The sequence below is a fragment of the Eubalaena glacialis genome, chromosome 5, assembly GCF_028564815.1.
Source record: "Eubalaena glacialis isolate mEubGla1 chromosome 5, mEubGla1.1.hap2.+ XY, whole genome shotgun sequence".
NCBI lineage: Eukaryota > Metazoa > Chordata > Mammalia > Artiodactyla > Balaenidae > Eubalaena > Eubalaena glacialis.
Genome location: NC_083720.1, coordinates 63251811 through 63271540, shown reverse-complemented (window position 1 = coordinate 63271540; position 19730 = coordinate 63251811). Strand labels below are relative to the sequence as shown.

At 35.6% G+C, this 19730-nt stretch overlaps 1 protein-coding gene across 1 annotated transcript in view; it reads left to right on the top strand.

Annotated features, from left to right (window-relative positions):
* The window catches only part of ARAP2 (ArfGAP with RhoGAP domain, ankyrin repeat and PH domain 2), a 192414-nt gene that overhangs the window by 12409 nt on the left and 160275 nt on the right, over nt 1-19730 (top strand). The window contains exons 2-5 of the mRNA XM_061191308.1: nt 5744-5802; nt 6894-6970; nt 7705-7796; nt 9268-9621. Coding sequence (XP_061047291.1) covers nt 5744-5802; nt 6894-6970; nt 7705-7796; nt 9268-9621 — 582 coding nt within the window. The remainder of the gene's footprint in view (nt 1-5743; nt 5803-6893; nt 6971-7704; nt 7797-9267; nt 9622-19730) is intronic.

Here is a 19730-nt window from a genome sequence, read left to right as displayed (position 1 = left end):
GGAAGTTGTCCCTGGATCACGGGACCCTGGCAGTGGCGGGCTGCACAGGCTCCTGGGAGGGGAGGTGTGGATAGTGACCTGTGCTTGCACACAGGCTTCTTGGTGGCTGCAGCAGCAGCTTTAGCATCTCATGCACGTCTCTGGGGTCCGCGCTGATAGCCGCGGCTCACGCCCGTCTCTGGAGCTCCTTTAAGCGGCGCTCTTAATCCCCTCTCCTTGCACACCCTGAAACAAAGTGGCAAGAAAAAGTCTCTTGCCTCTTCGGCAGCTCCAGACCTTTTCCCGGACTCCCTCCCGGCTAGCTGTGGCTCACTAGCCCTCTTCAGGCTCTGTTCATGCAGCCAGCCCCAGTCCTCTCCCTGGGATCCGACTGAAGCTGGAGCCTCAGCCCCCAGCCCCCACCCGCTCCGGCGTTTGAGCATACAAACCTCTTGGGCTGGTGAGTGCTGGTCGGCACCGCTCCTCTGTGCGGGAATCTCCGCTTTGCCCTCCGCACCAATGTGGCTGCGCTCTCCTCCGTGGCTCCGAAGCTTCCCCCCTCTGCTACCCGCAGTCTCTGCCCACGAAGGGGCTTCCTAGTGTGTGGAAACCTTTCCTCCTTCACAGCTCCCTCCCACTGGTGCAGGTCCCGTCCCTATTCTTTTGTCTCTGTTTTTTCTTTTTTCTTTTGCCCTACCCAGGTACATGGGGAGTTTCTTGCCTTTTGGGAGGTCTGAGGTCTTCTGCCAGCCTTCAGTAGATGTTCTTTAGGGGTTGTTCCACGTGTAGGTGTATTTCTGATGTATTTGTGGGGAGGAAGGTGATATCCACATCTTACTCTTCCGCCATCTTGAATCCCCTCTCTATACTGTAGTTTTGACTGTCTTGTGGATTTAAAAATGCAGCCATATAGTAAATCTTTTAGTTAAGCTCATTTTGCTTAACTTTGAGACTTAATCTATGTTGATACCTATGGTTGTAGACTGTTCATTTTCACTGCTGTATAATATTTCACCGTACGGATATATCATGATATCCATTCTACTGTTATAGTTCACATTCTCAACATCATCTAGTATTTTACATGTAAGTGATATATGTTTACACACATGTGTAAACCAGCTTTATTTATATCTAACTTACATGTAAGAAAAAAGACTGATGTTCAATAGACAGGTTGATGAGTTTTGACAAATATATACAGCCATGTGACCACAATCAAGATATAGAACATTTCTGTTATCCCTCAAAATTAGCCTTAGCACATTGGCAGTAAATTATCCTATCACCTGCATTGGGGAACCACTGATCTCACTGAATTACTTTTGCCTATTCTAGAATTTCATATAAATGGAATCATACAGCAAGTAACGTTTTGTGTCCGATATCTTTTTTTCAACCTGATGTTTATGAGATGCGTCCATGTGGCTGCATGTCAGTTTGTTGTTTTGTCTGTTGAATGTTATTCTTTTGTGTGATTCTCCCACAGCTTCTTTAACTTTTGCATGTTGACATACATTTGGGTGGTTTTTCTTTTCATCTACATGTATGTCTGTTGAATATATACTTAGGATTAGAGTTGCTGTCCTAGTATATGCTTATCTTCCACTTTGGTAGGTAATGCAAAGTGGTTCTCATCGTTGAGTGGTTATGCTCACTTATGTTAACACTAGCAGTGTATGTGCATTTCTTTTGTCTCATAGCCTCAACAGCATTTCGTTATTTAAAAAAATTTAGCCATACAGGTGGGCGGATAGTTATATTTCATTGCAATTTTAATTTGTATTTTCTGATGACTAACGAAATTGAGCACCTTTTAACGCATTTATTGGTCATTGACCATGTTTCTATCTTCTTTTATGTGGTGCCTTTTGGAGTCATTTACCCATTTTGGGGGAGGGGGGTTATTGTTTTGAATTGCATTTTCTGTGTTTTATAATGATTTTTAAGAGTTATTGATGCACCATGGGTATGAGCCCTTTGTCGAATATATATTTTCCTCTTCTACATACTGCTTTTTTATTCTTTTTTTTTTTTTTTTATAAATTTATTTATTTGTTTTTGGCTGTGTTGGGCCTTCGTTTCTGTGCGAGGGCTTTCTCTAGTTGCGGCGAGCGGGGGCCACTCTTCATCGCGGGGCGCGGGCCTCTCATTATCGCGGCCTCTCTTGTTGTGGAACACAGTCTCCAGACGCGCAGGCTCAGTAGTTGTGGCTCACGGGCCCAGTTGCTCCGCGGCATGTGCGATCTTCCCAGGCCAGGGCTCGAACCTGTGTCCCCTGCATTGGCAGGCGGATTCCAACCACTGCGCCACCAGGGAAGCCCTGGGAATATAGTTTATATTTTATTTATCAACCCTATGCACAGTAAGTTTGCTAAATTCATTTTTAAACAACTCTTTGAGGTATAATATTTGCATAATAAACTGTACCAATTCAAAGCATATAATTTGATGAGTTTTGAAAGATGTGTAAACCTATTAAATTATCACCACAATTAAGAAGTGGCAGTTCCATCATCCCTAAGCATTTCTTAGTGTCCTTTTACAGTCCATCCGTCTTTCACACTCCCTTATAGAATCATATAGGATATACGTCTTTGTGCCAGGCTTCTTTCGCTCAGCATGATGATTTTGAGAGTTATTCATATTATTATGTTTAGTATTAATTTGTATCCTTTTATTAGTTCTCCGCCCCCCCCAAGCTTGGTAGTAATCCCTGAGGTCCTTATATCACCATTTGTTTATCATTCACCTGTTGATGTACACTTAGTTTGTTTTAAGTTATTGATTATTGAGGGTAAAACTGCTATGAAGAAAGACCAGAAAAATTTATTTCCCTGGAAATATGTTTTCAATTCTTTTGAGTTTCTAGGATTGGATAGCTGGGAGCTTAAATTAACTTTATCAGAAAATGTCAAGCAGTATTCCAAAATGGATGTACCCTTTTACATTCCTGCTGGCAGTATTTAAACCTTCTATTTATTCAACATACTCTCTAACACTTGGTATTTACAGCCTTAAGTTTATCCATTCTAATGAGTCTGTATTTATTATCACATTTGTGTATCCTCTTATAAAGTGTCTATTTAAATTTTTGTCCATTTTTAAATTGAATCATTCCTATTAATAGATTGTAAGTATTCTTTTTATATTTTGGAAACAGGTCATTTATCAGAAATATGTGACAGCATAAAGGTCCAACTCTTTTGGGGGGGTGGTGGTTTTTGTATCTTATTTAAGAAATCTTTACATACTTAAAGGTTGCAAAATTTTTCTTCTGTTGGTTTCCAGAAGGTTTAGAGTTTTAGTATTAACATTTAGGCCTAAACTGCATTTCAAGTTGATTTTTGTATATGGTATGAAGTAATGGGTGATATTCATTTCTTTTTTTAAATTGAGCTATCCAGTTATTCCAGCAACACATGTTGAAAAGACTATCCTTTCCCCATTGAATTGCCATGACATAATTTTTCAAAAATCACTGGACCGTAGATGTGTGGGAGTATATGTGGACTTTCTGTTTAATTCCATTGATTTATATGTCTGCCCTTTCACCAATACCACACAAATTTGATTGCTGTAGTTTTAGACTAAATATTGAAATCATATACTATAAATCTTCCAATTTTGTCGTTCTTTTAAATATTCTGACCATTCTAAATTGTTCTTATTTGCATGTAAATTTTAGCATCACCTTGTTAATTTCTATAAAAAAGATCACTGGAATTTTGTTTGGGATTATGTTGACGCTATATATCAATATGTGGAGAATTCACATCTTAACAATATTGAGTCTTCCAATCCATGAACATGATATATCTACTTATTTAGGTCTTCTTTAATTTTTCTCAGCAATGTTTTAGAATTTTCAGTGTGCAGATCTTGCCCATATTTTGATAAATTTACCCCTTAGTATTTCATGTTTCTTTATGCTATTGTAAAAGTTATATTTTCAAACCATTTTTCCAATTGTTCATTGCTAGTATTCAGAAATACTATTGATTTTAAAAAATATTTCCCCCATCCTGGTACCTTACTAGACTGACTTAGCAGTTTGAGAAGCTTTTAGGTAGATTTTTAAGGATTTCCTGTTGATTAGATACAGACTTCTGCTTATAAGAGGCCTTCCTTTCCAATCTGAATGTTTTTTATTTCTTTCGCTTGTTGCACTGACTGCAACCTATGAACTAATGTGTATATAACTAGTGAGCACCCACCTCCTTGCCTTATTTCCAGTCTTAGGGAAAATGATTCAGTCTTTAATCTTTGATTATGATGTTGGTTTTTCATAAATGCCCTTTATTAGGTTGAGGAAGTTTTTTTCTATTCCTAGTTTGCTGAGAGTTTTTGTCATGAATGGATTTTGAATTTTGTCAATTGGTTTTTCTGAATCTATTGCTGTGAGAATGTGATTTTTCTCCTTTATTTTCTTAATTTGGTGAATTATATTAATTTTTCCATGTTAAACCAACTTTGCTTTCTTGTGGTAAATCTCACCTGGTCATAATATATTATCATTTTTATGTATTGTTGGATTTGATTTGCTAATATTTTGTTAATGATTTTTGCATGTTAAGTTTATGAGAAATATTTGTCTAACATTTATCTGTTGTTTTGTTTTTGACTGGTTGTGTATTAGTAATACTGGCCTTGCTGAATGAACTAGAAGTAGTCCTTCCTTCCCTATTTTCTGAAAAGGTTTGCATAGAATTGGTATTATTCCTTCCTTAAATGTTTGGTGGAGCTCACCAGTGCAGTATTTGGGCCTGGAGCTTTTTGTGGGTAGGTGATTAATTACTGAATTCAATTTTTCTAATAGATACAGGGATATTAAGATTTTCTATTTATTCTCGTGTCCTATTTGATCATTTGTATCTCAAGGAATTTTTCCATTTCATCTAAATTGTTGGATATATTGGCATAAAGTTTTTCTTAATAATCTGTAATTATCCCTTTAATGTTTGTAGGATTTGTAGTGATGTTCTCTCTTTCATTCCCGATATTGGTAATTTGTCTCTTCTGTCTCTCATTCTTATTTTCCTTCCCTGAGGTTTATAAATTTTATTGATCTTTTCAAAGAACCAGCTTTTGGTTACCATTATTTTTAAATTTTGTTTATATTCTATTTCATTGGTTTCTGTTCTTTTATATAGATATAAATAAATAAATAACTACAACTACATATATATAGTCTTTCCTATAGTTACTTGGGCATATTTATATTTAAGAGAAGTTAAGGACACTGTCCTGATCCTTATATTTAAATGGAAAAATAGAACTCTTTCATATGGTAGTAGGTATTCATTACCTTCTGTTTCCACAGTGTTTTCCTCTGGCATTGCTGTTATGTTGTATTCTAATTAATTACCTGTAGTATTTCTCTCTCAAGGCTGTGAGATCTTTGAGAAAAGGTCTTATGTATTTTCAAATTATGTTCTTAGAGCCAGACAGATTTTTTATTCAATATTGTAAAGCTAAAGACAAAAAAAATCATAAATACTTGGGCAAATATGTTCATTTACTTTTGTGAATTATAAATGTAAAAAGCAAACACTTGTAAAATCCAATAAAATCTCTTCCTTTAAGGCTATTTAAAAAGACACATTTATGGAATTTGGCCATTGTATTTGTTCATTAAAATCAAACTTATTTTTGAATATTGGTTTTTCTAACAAAAAGAATATATGTGCCTACAATTAATCCTTTACTCAGGATGATAACATCTATTTTTACGTATTTTATCTATTTTTCCCTTTGCCTTAAGCTATTTCCGTGAGAGAAGAAATGTTCCTACCTCAACTGGAAAATCTATGACACAGCAAAGTGAGTCTCAGCTTTTAAAGTCTGTAAATTAGTTAGTACTCATTTGATACTCTTACATGTGTTAAAATCATGGTCAAGAAGGCAGCCCACCTGTGGAATAGGGAATAGTGGGAATAACTGTCTGCCAGGGTTCATAGTACTCCAGACACTTTTAAAGGTGAGTGAATGAAAGACAGTAATATATACGCAGACTCCTGGAAATTTGCACGTGCTAATGTAAAAAGATTTTTTTACCCAGGCTTCATTTATCATTAACCACAGTCGAAAGCATTTAACTAAATTATGTGGTTTCTGACAGTCTGAACTACAGGGCATAGATTTATGGAAAGTAATTTTGCCATGGTAACAGGAAAGGGCTGACATTGCTCTGGTCAACTGCTCATTGACAGAGGCTTTTCTTTCTTTCTGAAAATTCTGCTTGTACAAGTTCAGGAACATTCTTCTCAATGCTGTTAGCAAACACTTGACTACTGAACCTTTAAAAAAATTTGCCACAGCAGAAAACGCAAGTGTTGAGAATTCTTTCTTGTAGATCGGTGTAATTCAGGGATTGTGGAAATTCTCTTGAAATAATTTACTTACAGGTGCATTAGTAGTTATGGTATTAGAGGGATTATATTAAGTGGATTCTGGCATTTTGAATGCTATAACATCTAGCTGTTATGTTAGTGAACTTTTAATGATCATTTGTTTAAAATTCCAATAGAATTAAGATTAATTTTCTGCCATTAAAACTAACCTCTTATTTAGGAATTAACATTATAAACACACCATGACAATTTCCATTGTATGGGGAAATGTGCTTACTTATATTAACGTGGATCCTATAGGTTAGCAAGGACAAATGTGACACATCACACTTTGAGAAACAGTGAGTAATGTGTTTTGGTTGTGAAGTGAGGGGTGTATACATTGAGAAAATCATGCTTAGAGTTGATTTGAGGGTAAGAATTATGAGCAGAATTTTGGACTCTCAGAGAATAAAGCTTAAGTTGTGATATTGCTATAAAATAATTAAACACATGCCTTTTTAAAACAATATTTCACATTATTCACATCTTTCCATTCTCATCCTATAATTCCCCCAAAAGATACGAATGAGGAGAATTCATCTTCCATTTTCCCTTATGGAGAAACCTTTCTCTTCCAGAGACTAGAAAATTCCAAGGTTAGTCCCATACATTTTAATTTTTTTCCATATTCAATTCTTTGCTTTTCTGCCTATATATGCCTCTTCATTTTCCTTTAAGCTGTTTGAAGAATGTGTTATATTGAAGAAAGAAATTTCCATTCAGCGAAATTCTGCTCAGTAAAATCATGGCAGATTTATATCTTTAAAAATATATCACAGAAATACATTTCAATTTGATTTTAGGAATATAGATCAGTGGGTTTTCAAAATTTACCACAAGTTACTTAAAAAAAAAAAGAATAAGACAAACCCCTGTAAAAAGGAAAGGCAAACTGACAAAAGCCACTAGATTTTACTTTGCCTTATACCCAAATATAGACAGACTTCTAACTATTTACAAATCTTAATTATTCAGTTTATCACTTAGTCTTTCCTCTCCACTATTTGTGCTCTTTTGGTATTTTATATCTTGGTCATGATGAAAGAGAAGTTGGAAGACAAAAAGTAAGTGGGACAGTAAAAGTAAATAAATTTTATTCTTAGCACCTTCTGTTCTTCTTAGTTGAAATGATGAGTTATTAATGATTTAAATAAAATATTGAAAAAGGGATCAAAAGGCTACCATTTAATATAGTCACCCTAATTAAATTGTTTTTATTGAAAATTGATCTAAACAATTAGACGTTTGTTTAATAAAACTAAACCCGGATACTGTGAATCTTTGTAGAATATTGCTCCCCTAAAAAAACGTGTATTTTTTTTTTTTATAGAAGAGATCCATAAGGAATGAATTTTGGACCCAGGAAGAAACACTCAAAGGGGAAACAACTACTGAAAGAAACTCATTTTTTGTCAAATCAAGGTATGAGGACATGATTGATGATGGTTAATTCTTTTGAATAAAATGTTATATAATATACAATGTTGAATTCTTGCTCATATTATATTTCTAAGAAAATAGTTTACATTGGTAAGTTCAAATCCTTTCTTTTGACAACAGCACTCATTTCAGTAATTGAATTTAGAGCCTGTAAATCGATTCTATAGTCTGTAGCACATTATTTTTGTCTTTTCCTAATTGAAACCATTCTCCCTTTCCCAAAGTGGCAAATATGTGGTGACCATGTTTGCACTTTAAAGATAGGAAGTTACCTTACTATGCAGAAGAAAGGGGCAGTGCCAAAAATGTCACTATATGAGGTGCAGAATTTTTACAAATGTAATGTATCCTTTTATTAGAAGTTCAGCATTGACAAGCAGCTTGAAAATTATCCAGTTATTTGGATCACACATGAGATTGAATAGAGTTTGTAAGGTACCAACTTAAATTTTATTTTTCTCTCAGCTTTATTAGCACTTGATGTAGTGCATCATTACCTAACATTTGTCTATTTTAACCTTTATTCTCCAAGGCTAACACTGTTGAGGGTTTCCTTAAGATGAGACTAAATAATTGAGAATCTTCAGTAGGCATTTGATATGAACTTACTACAATGCAGAGTGTGGAAGGGGCCAAGTTAAGTCCTTTAAGGTGGCAATGATTTTTAGAATACCACGTGCAGAAGGATGTAATTTGACTCCTAGGCATATCTGTTTCATTGATTAGAAAAACTTCTTTGTAATGAGTTTTATTATACATAAATGGCTGAGCCAATCTGTTTTGTCATTCCTTAAATCTATAGGAATATACTTAGCAACTATGTGTTCCAGTAAATATTATATGTTATACAGCTTTTACCTTCTGAATGTACCCTGGCCCTTTCTTGTTTTCTAGTTAGCAATGTGGTGCAGTTTTTTTCTCATTAGTGATGCAAAATAATACTAAAGTTCTCACCAGTCAGATGTACTCTTTGTTTTATTACATTATGATGGAACATGGGGTCCTTGAAGTCAATTAGTGGAGAGTCAGAGAAGGGGCAACATGTGGAAATAAGATCTCCAGTACCTCTCTCCACGAGGTAGTGGTTCATGATCTGGCCCATTAAGTGGCTGGCCACTTACTGGTGCTGGTGAAGACGTTTAAATTGTGATGCAGAGAATATGGCAGTCTCCATCCTCACCACTCTCACCCAACCCCCAAAATAAACAGGTCAGATTAAATGATACATAAGAAAAAATACACTGCTTCTAGTAGTATTCAAATATGTGTTAGTATAATGAGAGATTTCTATTTTTCAGGAAGTTTTAAAAATTATCAGATGCGTTAATTGAACTCCAAGATTTTTCCTGGCCTTAAATTTCTGTGATTGGTTGTTTATAAATAGAAAAAGTAACCAATGGCTTAAGTCACATAGAGCTGTGGGAAATATTAAAACCATTCTTTTTCCATTTAGCGTATATGATAACAGGATGGAGAATGTAAGTGAAGACAAAGTAGAAGATATTTGGATACCTCGAGAGGACAAAAACAATCTTCCTATAGACTCTGCTTCGGAATCAGAATATTCAACAGTAGAAGAATGCTTTCAGAGTTTAAGAAGAAAACATTCAAAGCCATCTAAATCTAGGACTCAAAAAGCAGTGAATTTGGCCTCTGTTAATAGGCACAGTTATCCACTAAGCTCAACAAGTGGAAAGGCTGATTCATCAATCATTTCCTCAAACGTAATATCTCCCTATGCCTGTTTTTATGGATCATCTGCAAGAAAGGTTAAATCGGGATGGCTTGACAAACTCTGTCCCCAAGGGTATGTATTTATTCTTCTTTGTTTTTTTTTTTTCCTAAGTGGCATATTTTTAAAAATTCAAGCGTATCCATTTCTAAACCTGCTAGGTTGCTGTTGCGCCTCCCCAACCCCCAAGCATACAGAGACAGTTCATAGGGACTTTCAATACACTTTTGCAAATGCTGTTCTTTAGATATAATGTGGGGCATGGGCCATGTGCTGAATGGAATTCTGGGTTAAGGTTCTGCATAGCAAATTAAAACTGGAAGTCTGATTTCACATCTAGATCCTTAATGTTAGTTTCTAACTTTGCACCAAAATGCGATATCTTGTGTCTCAATTTGTAGCAAAGAAAAACAACACCGATTGAGTTTGTATTACTCAGCCCACACTGTTTGGCCTTCGCTCCTATTATAACAGCGTTCTGTTTGGGAATACAAGGCTTATTGTAGTTAGGGGAAAGTATGTCACTGTTACATTTTAGGCTTCACTGTTATTGATATATTGTTTTGAGTTTTGAATGTTGCACAAAAGGTCAGAGTTCCTTGAATATTATACTTTAAAAGCAGATTTATCATTTCAGTTGTTGACAAAGAAACTTCTGTCCTTAAGCATTTTGCAGTACTGAGAAATCTTTGGGGAGGGATTATGTTTAATTAGAATTATTTTCTGACATCCTGAATTTTGAATGTCCTTTTGAAATATTTACTGGAAATGTTCCTCATGAATTATTAAATTATTTAGGGATTAAATCTCTTATGTTTAAGTAGGTGTTGTGGTGAGTCTCTATGTTGTGCTGGCTTTCTCTACTCTTCCCCTGAAAAGGTGCATCATTTCTAGAAAGCCTTGTTTTCTCCTAAAATAAATTTTATTAGCAAAAAAATTGCCAGAAGAAGTATCAGTTGACTAGTGGGAGAAGGAATGATATTTCTTAAGAAATCGAGAAAAAAAAAAAGCTGAACCCTTTTGTGGTTAGTAATTACATGGTTAATACTTTATAGGATTGCATCCCTTTAGCAAATTAGATGTTGACTAAACTGAAGCAGAGAACTTCTTAGCATCACGTATTTTGTCTCACTCCTTTCTGGTTCCATTAGGATGACAAAGTAGTTAACTGTGTCTGCTTTTCGTCAGTCATCGGTATTATTGGTAAATGCATAGTCAAATTGCAACGGTATGAGTCATTACTCAAATATACACACTGGTGGAATGAAACATTGCATGGGAATAGTCTCAGGTCTTTCATTTCTGTAGAATTTAAATGATTAGGGAGATCCCAGTGCTCTCGCAAAGTATCACTGGAAGATTTAGCAGATTCTGTGGTTTCCTGAATGATCTCTGGTGGGTGGTACCTCGATCTTGACAGGGTTAGTATGTTTATGTTGCAGGCACACTGAGAAAGCTTCACCATTACTGGCCACCTCTGGGATAGTTAGAACATTTTCTCTCTCTTTTTATCAGAACTCTGACTTTCCATCCTTTCTATTCTGAACCTGCCTAAGGTTAGAGGCTGTAATTTTTTGAGATTTTTATTTTTCCATTTTAGAGAAAATAATTGAGTTTTCTGACTTCAGAGTCTTTTTCCAGGTTACCAGGATGCAGCTAGGAAAGTAAACAAAGGAGCTTGTTATATCACCAAGAAATTAAAAAGCTCTTCTCCATGATTATATTGCTATGACTTAAAAGAAATATGTGTAACTGACCAAGAAGCATGTATTTATTAGACCACAAGTGGAATCTCCATTTTTCCTTTTTCTAGTTAGACTCTGTAGGCTATGGTGAGGGCGTTTAAGATGCTCATTAATTAGACAAAATGATGCCTACCCATTCCTTATGCAGAGGTTACTGAGCTTTGTTTACCTCATGGTCACATGTCTCTTTGGTGCAGGTAGCACTGATTTTGATGGCATTCTGAATTCCATAGAGAAAGTATTAGCACACTTTTTCTGTAAAGGGTCAGATAATAAATACTTTAATCTTTACAGCCATATGGTGTCTGTGGGAGCTCAGCAACTCTGCAGTTGTAGCATGAAAGCTGCCACAGAGAATGTGTAAACTGATGAATGAGGCTGTGTTTCAATAAAACTTTATTTATAAACACATTTAATGGGCCAGGTTTGGCTTGTGGGCCATAGTAGCATAAAACAGATTTGAGGGTTGGCTGAAATCTTATACCAGCTTCCTCCATCTCCTTTGGGCCCCACATCAAAAATTATAACCTGATAGATTACAGAAAAAGGAAACTACTTTATTATTCTATCAAATCTAGACATAAGAAGAAGCAGGATCTCTCTTCGGGTACCTTTGAACTTGTTCTTCTTTCTGCCCTGAATGCTCGTACCCAGAGAGCAGCATGACTTATACCTTACCTCCCTCAAGTTCTTGCTCTAAAGTCTCCTTTGCACGAATCCCTGAACACCAAAGTTAATATTATCACTGCCCCTCCCTCACCACCCCATCAATCCCTTAATTATTTTTCTCATAGCTTATACACTTGATGATTTATTTGTTGCATATATGCTCCATGGGGACAGTCATCTATATTGGTTTTTGTTTACTGTGGTATCCTCAGCAACTAGAAGGTTGCCTAGCATGTGGTAGATATTCTTAGTGTTTGTTGTTGAACGAATTATTATAAAAACCTAGTATTAGACATCGTTTTTTCTTTCAATCTTTCTAAAACAGCTATTTTTTAATTTATAGGGATCTTGTAGTAAAAACTAAACTCCAGACACTGTATTGGTTGGAAATCTGCTGGTGCCGTTGATAGTGCTGGTGTACATTAACAGAGCAGTGAACTCTCAGTGCGTTTATTTAAATTCTGTTCCCCCCTATAGACATATAGGAAACCCTTTTGACTTTTTAACCTGCTGTTTTCTGTATGTGAGTACACGTGTTGTCAAAACACAGTTTAAAAACAAATAGTGGGAATTCCCTGCTCTGTCCAGTATTTAGGACTCTGTGCTCTCACTGCTGTGGGCCCAGGTTCAATCCCTGGTCAGGAAACTAAGATCCCACAAGATACGCCAAAAAAAAAAAAAAATAGCCATACTTGGTTATCCTTCTCCAAATAGTGTTGGAAACTGTCCTCAGTCATGAGTGACATTAAACAAAGTAATCAAATTCATAATCTGGATTTATTTCATGTGATTGAGTGTCTGTTCGCTTTGAAATGGAAATGCCAGTTCTGAATCAATGCACAGTATGTGAAAACTGCCCAATATTTAGTAAGAAAATAATTGTATAACACCATGCAACTAGAGAAATATGGAAACATTTCCAGCTGAGCTTAAAGTACGAACATTTATTTAACTATTCAAATGATCTAATTATAATATAGCCTTATACTATTGGTTTAAAAAATTATATGGAAAAAACTTGATAAAATGTTGAACTTGGGTTTGTTGTTAGTGTTTCAAACAGGTGAGGCAGATGAGAAACTTAATAAATGGTCTTGTGTTAAAAAAACCTTACTGGGTTTTGAAGATAAAAAAACAAGTCTCTTTCCTTCCCCTTTCCTATCTGCAACTAATAAGCTCAAGCTTTTCAGCAAATCTGAGTAGAGGCAAATATGGAAGACTGGATAGAATTTATTCCAGAATTTCATGAATATGCAACTCAGAGGAAGAATCCTGTGAGTTTCTGTAAATCAAAGAGAACGTGGTTGAATGTGCCACACCCCTTCTAGAGAACCACGTGTTGAAATATCCAAGAATATCTGCAACTAGGAAATGCTTTTGACTTTTTAACCTGCTGTTTTCTAAAGATGTTTGTGTGTTTGGTATCATGCACTGAGCATAGTTATAAAAACTGCAATATATCTTGAGGAATTCATATTGTTACTTGACAAGATGTTTTAGAACTTTTTTTCTTACTCAGCTAAATTCCTCTTTTAAAAAATTAATGTTTTTAACCATAGAGAAGCATTGTGTGGTAATGTGAGTCCGGGACAGCAGGAGCTGAACACGCAAAGTTAACTCAGAAATTTGTGTATATAATATGCTCAAGAATTTCTGGACGAATACAAGGATAAGCAAGATGTGTCCCTGGCCTTTTTTGTATCTTCCACTTTGGGCAGAAAAAAATACAAATAAAAATAAATTTGAAAGACAACGTATAATAATTGGTACAGAAAGGTCCACAGAGTACAGAATCATGAGGTTACAGAGGGGCTGAGAAAACATTTCTTCAGAGATCTTCTAAGGAGGAATAGCAGCTCGACTGACCTTTGGAAAATGGATACCGTTTCAACTGGCGTTTTTAGATGAAATATTTTTCAGGCTAGAGGGAGTGAAAAGGCACTGATGTCGGTGATATCTGGATGTCCTGAAGTCTATGAGATAAATAGAGGGGTTAGTTGAGGTTATTTTATGGAAGACGCAAATTAGGCTCTACGACCAGGAGGGAGAAACTACCAGAGAATTACATGTCCAGGTTGAACACAGAACTAGGGAAAATGAAAAAGCCAGTGATCAAATACCAAAAAAGGGGTCAAATTCCAAACAGTGATTGAGAGATCACTTAGAAGCCACCCACGACTTGGAGGGAGATCAGAACTTATACTATTGGTTCCTTTGTCAGTGGCTGACTTTCCAGTCTGTGCCCAGAATCTCCAAGGCTGCTTTAGTGAGGCAGTTTCCCACCTGCTCCATAAGTGTGTGAGGGCCTCAAGCCTCCTGGGAGTGCTGTCCTGCGGCCAGCCTTTCAGTGAAAAGCAGATGTAGTGGAAAGTTGACAAGTCTCTCTATCTGACCAGGGTGTTCTATATCAATCACCGTGTTGAACTTAAAGTTGAATCTTAAATCTCTGATAAAAAGTATCTTTTTATACTGGTGAACTAGTTGGCCTTTTCTCTCAAATCACACATAACTTGTGAAGACCATGCCAAGCAAATAAAAAGCTTCCATATTTTATTTGTAATTTGAGGAAAAAATTCTTAGTTTTAGTGTTTATTAAAATAACATGGCTAATTTCAGTCAGTCTAGCTGCAGAGAAGTGAATGAGGGTGTTGGAATCAGACAGAAATTAGAATTGTCAAGCTATCGCTCATTTGCTGTGTGACTCAATGTCTCAGAACCGCTGTTTCCCACACATAAAAGTGTAAGGTCAAGGCTTCCTCTGTGGGATCAGTTGGAAAAGTAGGTAACATTGGGTCTGACTACAGAGCCCCTTAAGCAGGGCTCAGTAAACCTCAGCTTGCTTTCTTTTCAGAAGAGCATCATTTCATTTCAGGTGACCTTTGATAATGTTACCAAAAGTAAGTTCTAGTCAGTTCTTACCTTGGCAACTATAAGGTAAAGAAATCGTGTGTTCACATTAAACTTTCAAAATTAAGTTTTTTAGTGGTTATAAAAGCACATGGTTGAAAGCATCTGAAAGTTCTGCATGGCTTATTAAGAAAACATAGCTGGGGAGAGGGGAAGTTGGATAAAGACAGTCAAAAGGTCCAAACTTCCAGTTTATAAGATAAATAAGTACTTGTAATATATAACATGATAGATATAATGAACACTGCTGCATGTTCTATATGAAAGTTGTTAAGAGAGTAAAACCTAAGAGTTCCCATCACAAGGAGATTTTTTTTATATTTAATGTCGCATCTGTATGAGATGATGGATGATCACTAAACTTACTGTGATAATCATTTCATGATGTATGTAAGTCAGATCATTATGCTGTGCACCTTAAACTTGTATGGTGCTGTATGTCAATTATATCTCAATAAAACTGGAGGAAAAAAAGTAGTTTTCCTCTTCTCCCACTTTATCACAAGAGGCAGCCACTTACTACTTTCTTTAGTAGTTTCTTTTGGTACTTACTTTGTTTATCTTTTTTTTTTTAATACATCTTTATTGGAGTATAATGGCTTCACAATGCTGTGTTAGTTTCTGTTGTACACCAAAGTGAATCAGCCATATGCATACATATGTCCCCGTATCCCCTCGCTCTTGAGTCTCCCTCCCACCCTCTCTATCCCACCCCTCTAGGTCATCACAAAGCGCCAAGCTGACCTCCCTGTGCTATGCTGCTCCTTCCCACCAGCCAACTATTTTACATTTGGTAGTGTATATATGTCGATGCTACTTTCACTTTGCCCCAGCTTCCCCCTCCCACCTGTGTCCTCAAATCCATTCTCTATGTCTACGTCTTTATTCCTGCCCAGCCACTAGGTTCATCAGTACCATTTTTTTTTTTTTTTTAGATTCCATATATATGCGTTAGCATACGGTATTTGTTTTTCTCTTTCTGACTTACTTCACTCTGTGTGACAGACTCTAGGTCCATCCACCTCACTACAAATAACTCAATTTTGTTTCTTTTTATGGCTGAGTAATATTCCATTGTATATATGTGCCACATCTTCTTTATCCATTCATCTGTTGATGGACACTTAGGTTGTTTCCATGTCCTGGCTATTGTAAATAGTGCTGCAGTGAACATTGTGGCCCATGTCTCTTTTTGAATTATGGTTTTCTCAGGGTATATGCCCAGTAGTGGGATTGCTGGGTCGTATGATAGTTCTATTTTTAGTTTTTTAAGGAACCTCCATACTGTCCTCCATAGTGGTTGTATCAATTTACATTCCCACCAACAGTTCAGGAGGGTTTGCTTTTCACCACACCCTTTCCAGCCTTTATTGTTTCTAGATTTTTTATAATGGCCATTCTGATTGGCGTGAGGTGATACCTCATTGTAGTTTTGATTTGCATTTCTCTAATAATTAGTGATGTTGAGCATCTTTTCATGTGCCTCTTGGCCATCTGTATGTCTTCCTTGGTAAAATGTGTGTTTAGGTCTTCTGCCCATTTTTTAATTGGGTTGTTTGTTTTTTTGATATTGAGCTCCATGAGCTGTTTGTATGTTTTGGAGATTAATCCTTTGTCTGTTGTTTCATTTGCAAATATTTTCTCCCATTCTGAGGGTTACTTTGTTTATCTTAATAATTTTTTCATACTGTTTCTTTCTGACTTTTCAGCGTTAGTAATTAGCTGTTGAGACACTACCGTGGAATATAATGTTTATTCATTTTCACCCACTGTCCCCCCTGCATAGACACAGTTCCCATCTAATCATTCTTTTAAAGTAGCCATATAAAATGTCTACGTTATATCTGTATTTAGTTTTATACTCTTAATATCTATGTAAATGCTACTCATATTTGAGCTTTGTAACATATTATTAATTTTTCTTTCATTTGCAACCTTTAGTTTTCCTTGGAGTTAATAATTATTGATTTTTTTTGGTTTGCTTAGTTTTTTATGTACTTAAAATTCATTTATCCACAAATTCTTCCTCAGGACTATGAATTTGTGAAGTAATCAAAATACATACACATAGCAATTTCACCATCGTACAGCCCCCTAAGAAAGCTTATTTAGCTTGTATTTTCTAACCCACTTTTGTTTTTTGTTGTCCTATATTTAATGTAGAAAGCACTTTCTTTCTTTTGACTGTTCGTCTTATAATGTACTGTTATTGTTCCATGGACTTAATATATTCTCTTATCTTTCTATGGATATTAATAAGTGTTTTGAAGCTTTCTTTTCCTGTAGTGTCTGTTTCTTTCAATTTTTTGGAGAAGGGTTTCTTCCCCATCTTTTACCTTAGAGATGTTTTCCTCAAATGTTTTGTTAATCTTGGGCTTTTAACTTTTTTAATTAAAAAAAAAAGTTATTGCCAAAAATGCTAACCATCATCTGAGCCTTCAGCAAGTCATAACCTTTTTGCTAGTGGAGAGTCTTGCCTCAGTGTTGATGGCTCCTCGCTGATCAGGGTGGTAGTTGCTGAATGCTGGGGCTGTTGTGGCTGTTTCTTAGAATAAGACAACAGTGAAGTTTGCCCTATCTATTGCCTCTTCCTTTCATGAATGATTCTCTGTTTGGGCTGTTCATTTAAAATGAGATCCTACAAAGCTGATTGGATCAGGCCCTGATGGGTCTCTCTGTCTATTTCTTATAAGATGATCTTGCTAGGCTTTCCTAATGTGTTCCCTTGGAGACTCCTCATGCCAGAATCTTTTAAATGAATCTCCTTATTGAGGGTGGTAAGAGTGGTTAACGGCTTTTTGGGAGCTCAGTGGGGAACGTGGACTTTGAGTATAAATATTTATGATATAGACATGATTCTACTGTTTTTAGTGCTGTCCCCTACCTTTAGCCTTGTCTGAGTCTCCCAGTCCAGAGACCCCTGTTTGATCTTCTCCAGTGAATAAAACCCTATTATCTTGTTGAGGAAGAGGAGGGGCAGTTTTCCAGCTGAGAAGTAAGGGAGGGATTCTGGGATGGAGTGGTGAGGGGTGCAAGTTTATCTCTTTAATTGCCTTTCAACAACTCTTCTGTTCTCAGCACCCCCTCTCCTTCATAGTCACTTCCAGAGTTACTTGTGCCTGTATCTCCTGAGACCTTCTGAAATTTTGTGAGTAAATTGGTTTTCCTCTCAATTTGATCTCTTGGAGGCTTAGCAATCAGTTCTCTGAAACCTCCTGAGTTAGTTCCTATCCCTTCTTAGGCTTTCCTGATTTCTTGATACTGATGCTATCATTTACTTTTCCAGTCAGTGTTGGCTTGTAGTTATTTATTTATTTTTATTTGTTTTTTAATCCTTTGAGGTTTTAGGAGGAGTAGAGATAAATGCAAACTTTTCATTGGTCGTCTTAACTAGAAGCTGGTTTCATGTTGGATTTTTTGTTTTTTTAACAGAGTATGACTCCATAAAATAAAGAGGTCTGAGTCTTTTAACGTGGTTTTTCATATACCATGTCATGTAAGCACAAAGCTCTTTGTGAATATTGTAAAAGTTGGAAGTCACACATTAAAATTTGTGCTTTATCATTGGCTTCTAAAACTCCTTGTAGCACTTGAGATTTTATCTTAAAATTTGTTTTTTCTCATTTAAAGCAGAAATGGAAGCTGGGATTTCAGAAAATTTTTGTTTTGTTTTTGTTTTTGGCCCCAACTCATGTTGTTTCATATAATCTTGGAAACAGTCATTTTGGTTTACTTAAAAGTGAGGAAATATAGTCTAGAATAAAGGGCTGATATTTTCTAGAAATATTATAATTCCTTGGATATATGTCTATAAAATACTTCATAACTAATACTGCAGCATTTACTATTTTTTAAAATTTAATTTAATTAATTTATTTTTTATACAGCAGGTTCTTATTATTTATCTATTTTATACATATAATATACATATACATATAATATGCATTGTTTTTCTCTTTCTGACTTACTTCACTCTGTATGACAGTCTCTAGGTCCATCCACGTCTCTACAAATGACCCAATTTCATTCTTTTTTATGGCTGAGTAATACTCCATTGTATATATTTACCACATCTTCTTTATCCATTTGTCTGTTGACGGACATTTAGGTTGCTTCCATGTCCTGGCTATTGTAAATAGTGCTGCAATGAACATTGGGGTGCATGTGTCTTTTTGAATTATGGTTTTCTCTAGGTATATGCCCAGTAGTGGGATTGCTGGGTCATATAATACTGCAGCATTTAAAAGCCTCATACTTAAGAGTAATGAGATAAAATAACTAAATAAAAAATGAGTAATTAGATAAACAAACAAAAATCTATACTTTTGGAAATTGTAGTAGTTCTAAAAAATATTGAGTCTAGTTAGTGTTAGAGCAGAAAATAAGATAAAATACGCATATAATTCTTCAGGATTATGTAAACAAGGCAGGTGAATCTGGAACAGCGTGTCTATGATATCGTTTTTCTTAGATATTGTTTAGAATAATTGAGAAGTATTTTTTGATGATTAAAATACCATGATTAATAAAAGCCATAAATTTGACTTAGTTACTTTGAGGTTCATTTTGGTTATGTGATATTTGAAGATGACAGTTTGGTAGCCTCTGCCACTTTAAATTAATATCATTGGTTAGCATGCTTATCCAATTTTGTAGTTTTTTTAAAGCTAAAAGATGTAATCTTTAAAAAAAAAACCCTTCTGGCACTTAGGATTGAAATTAAACAGGAGTGCCTTCATGTATATACTTCATAAATAGAGATGTAATTGTTTGTATATACACTGTTGTTAAAAAAGAATTTTTAAGACACACAGTTTTTGAGACAACAAAAACTGACACCAGGTGGCGAGGATGCATTTATGA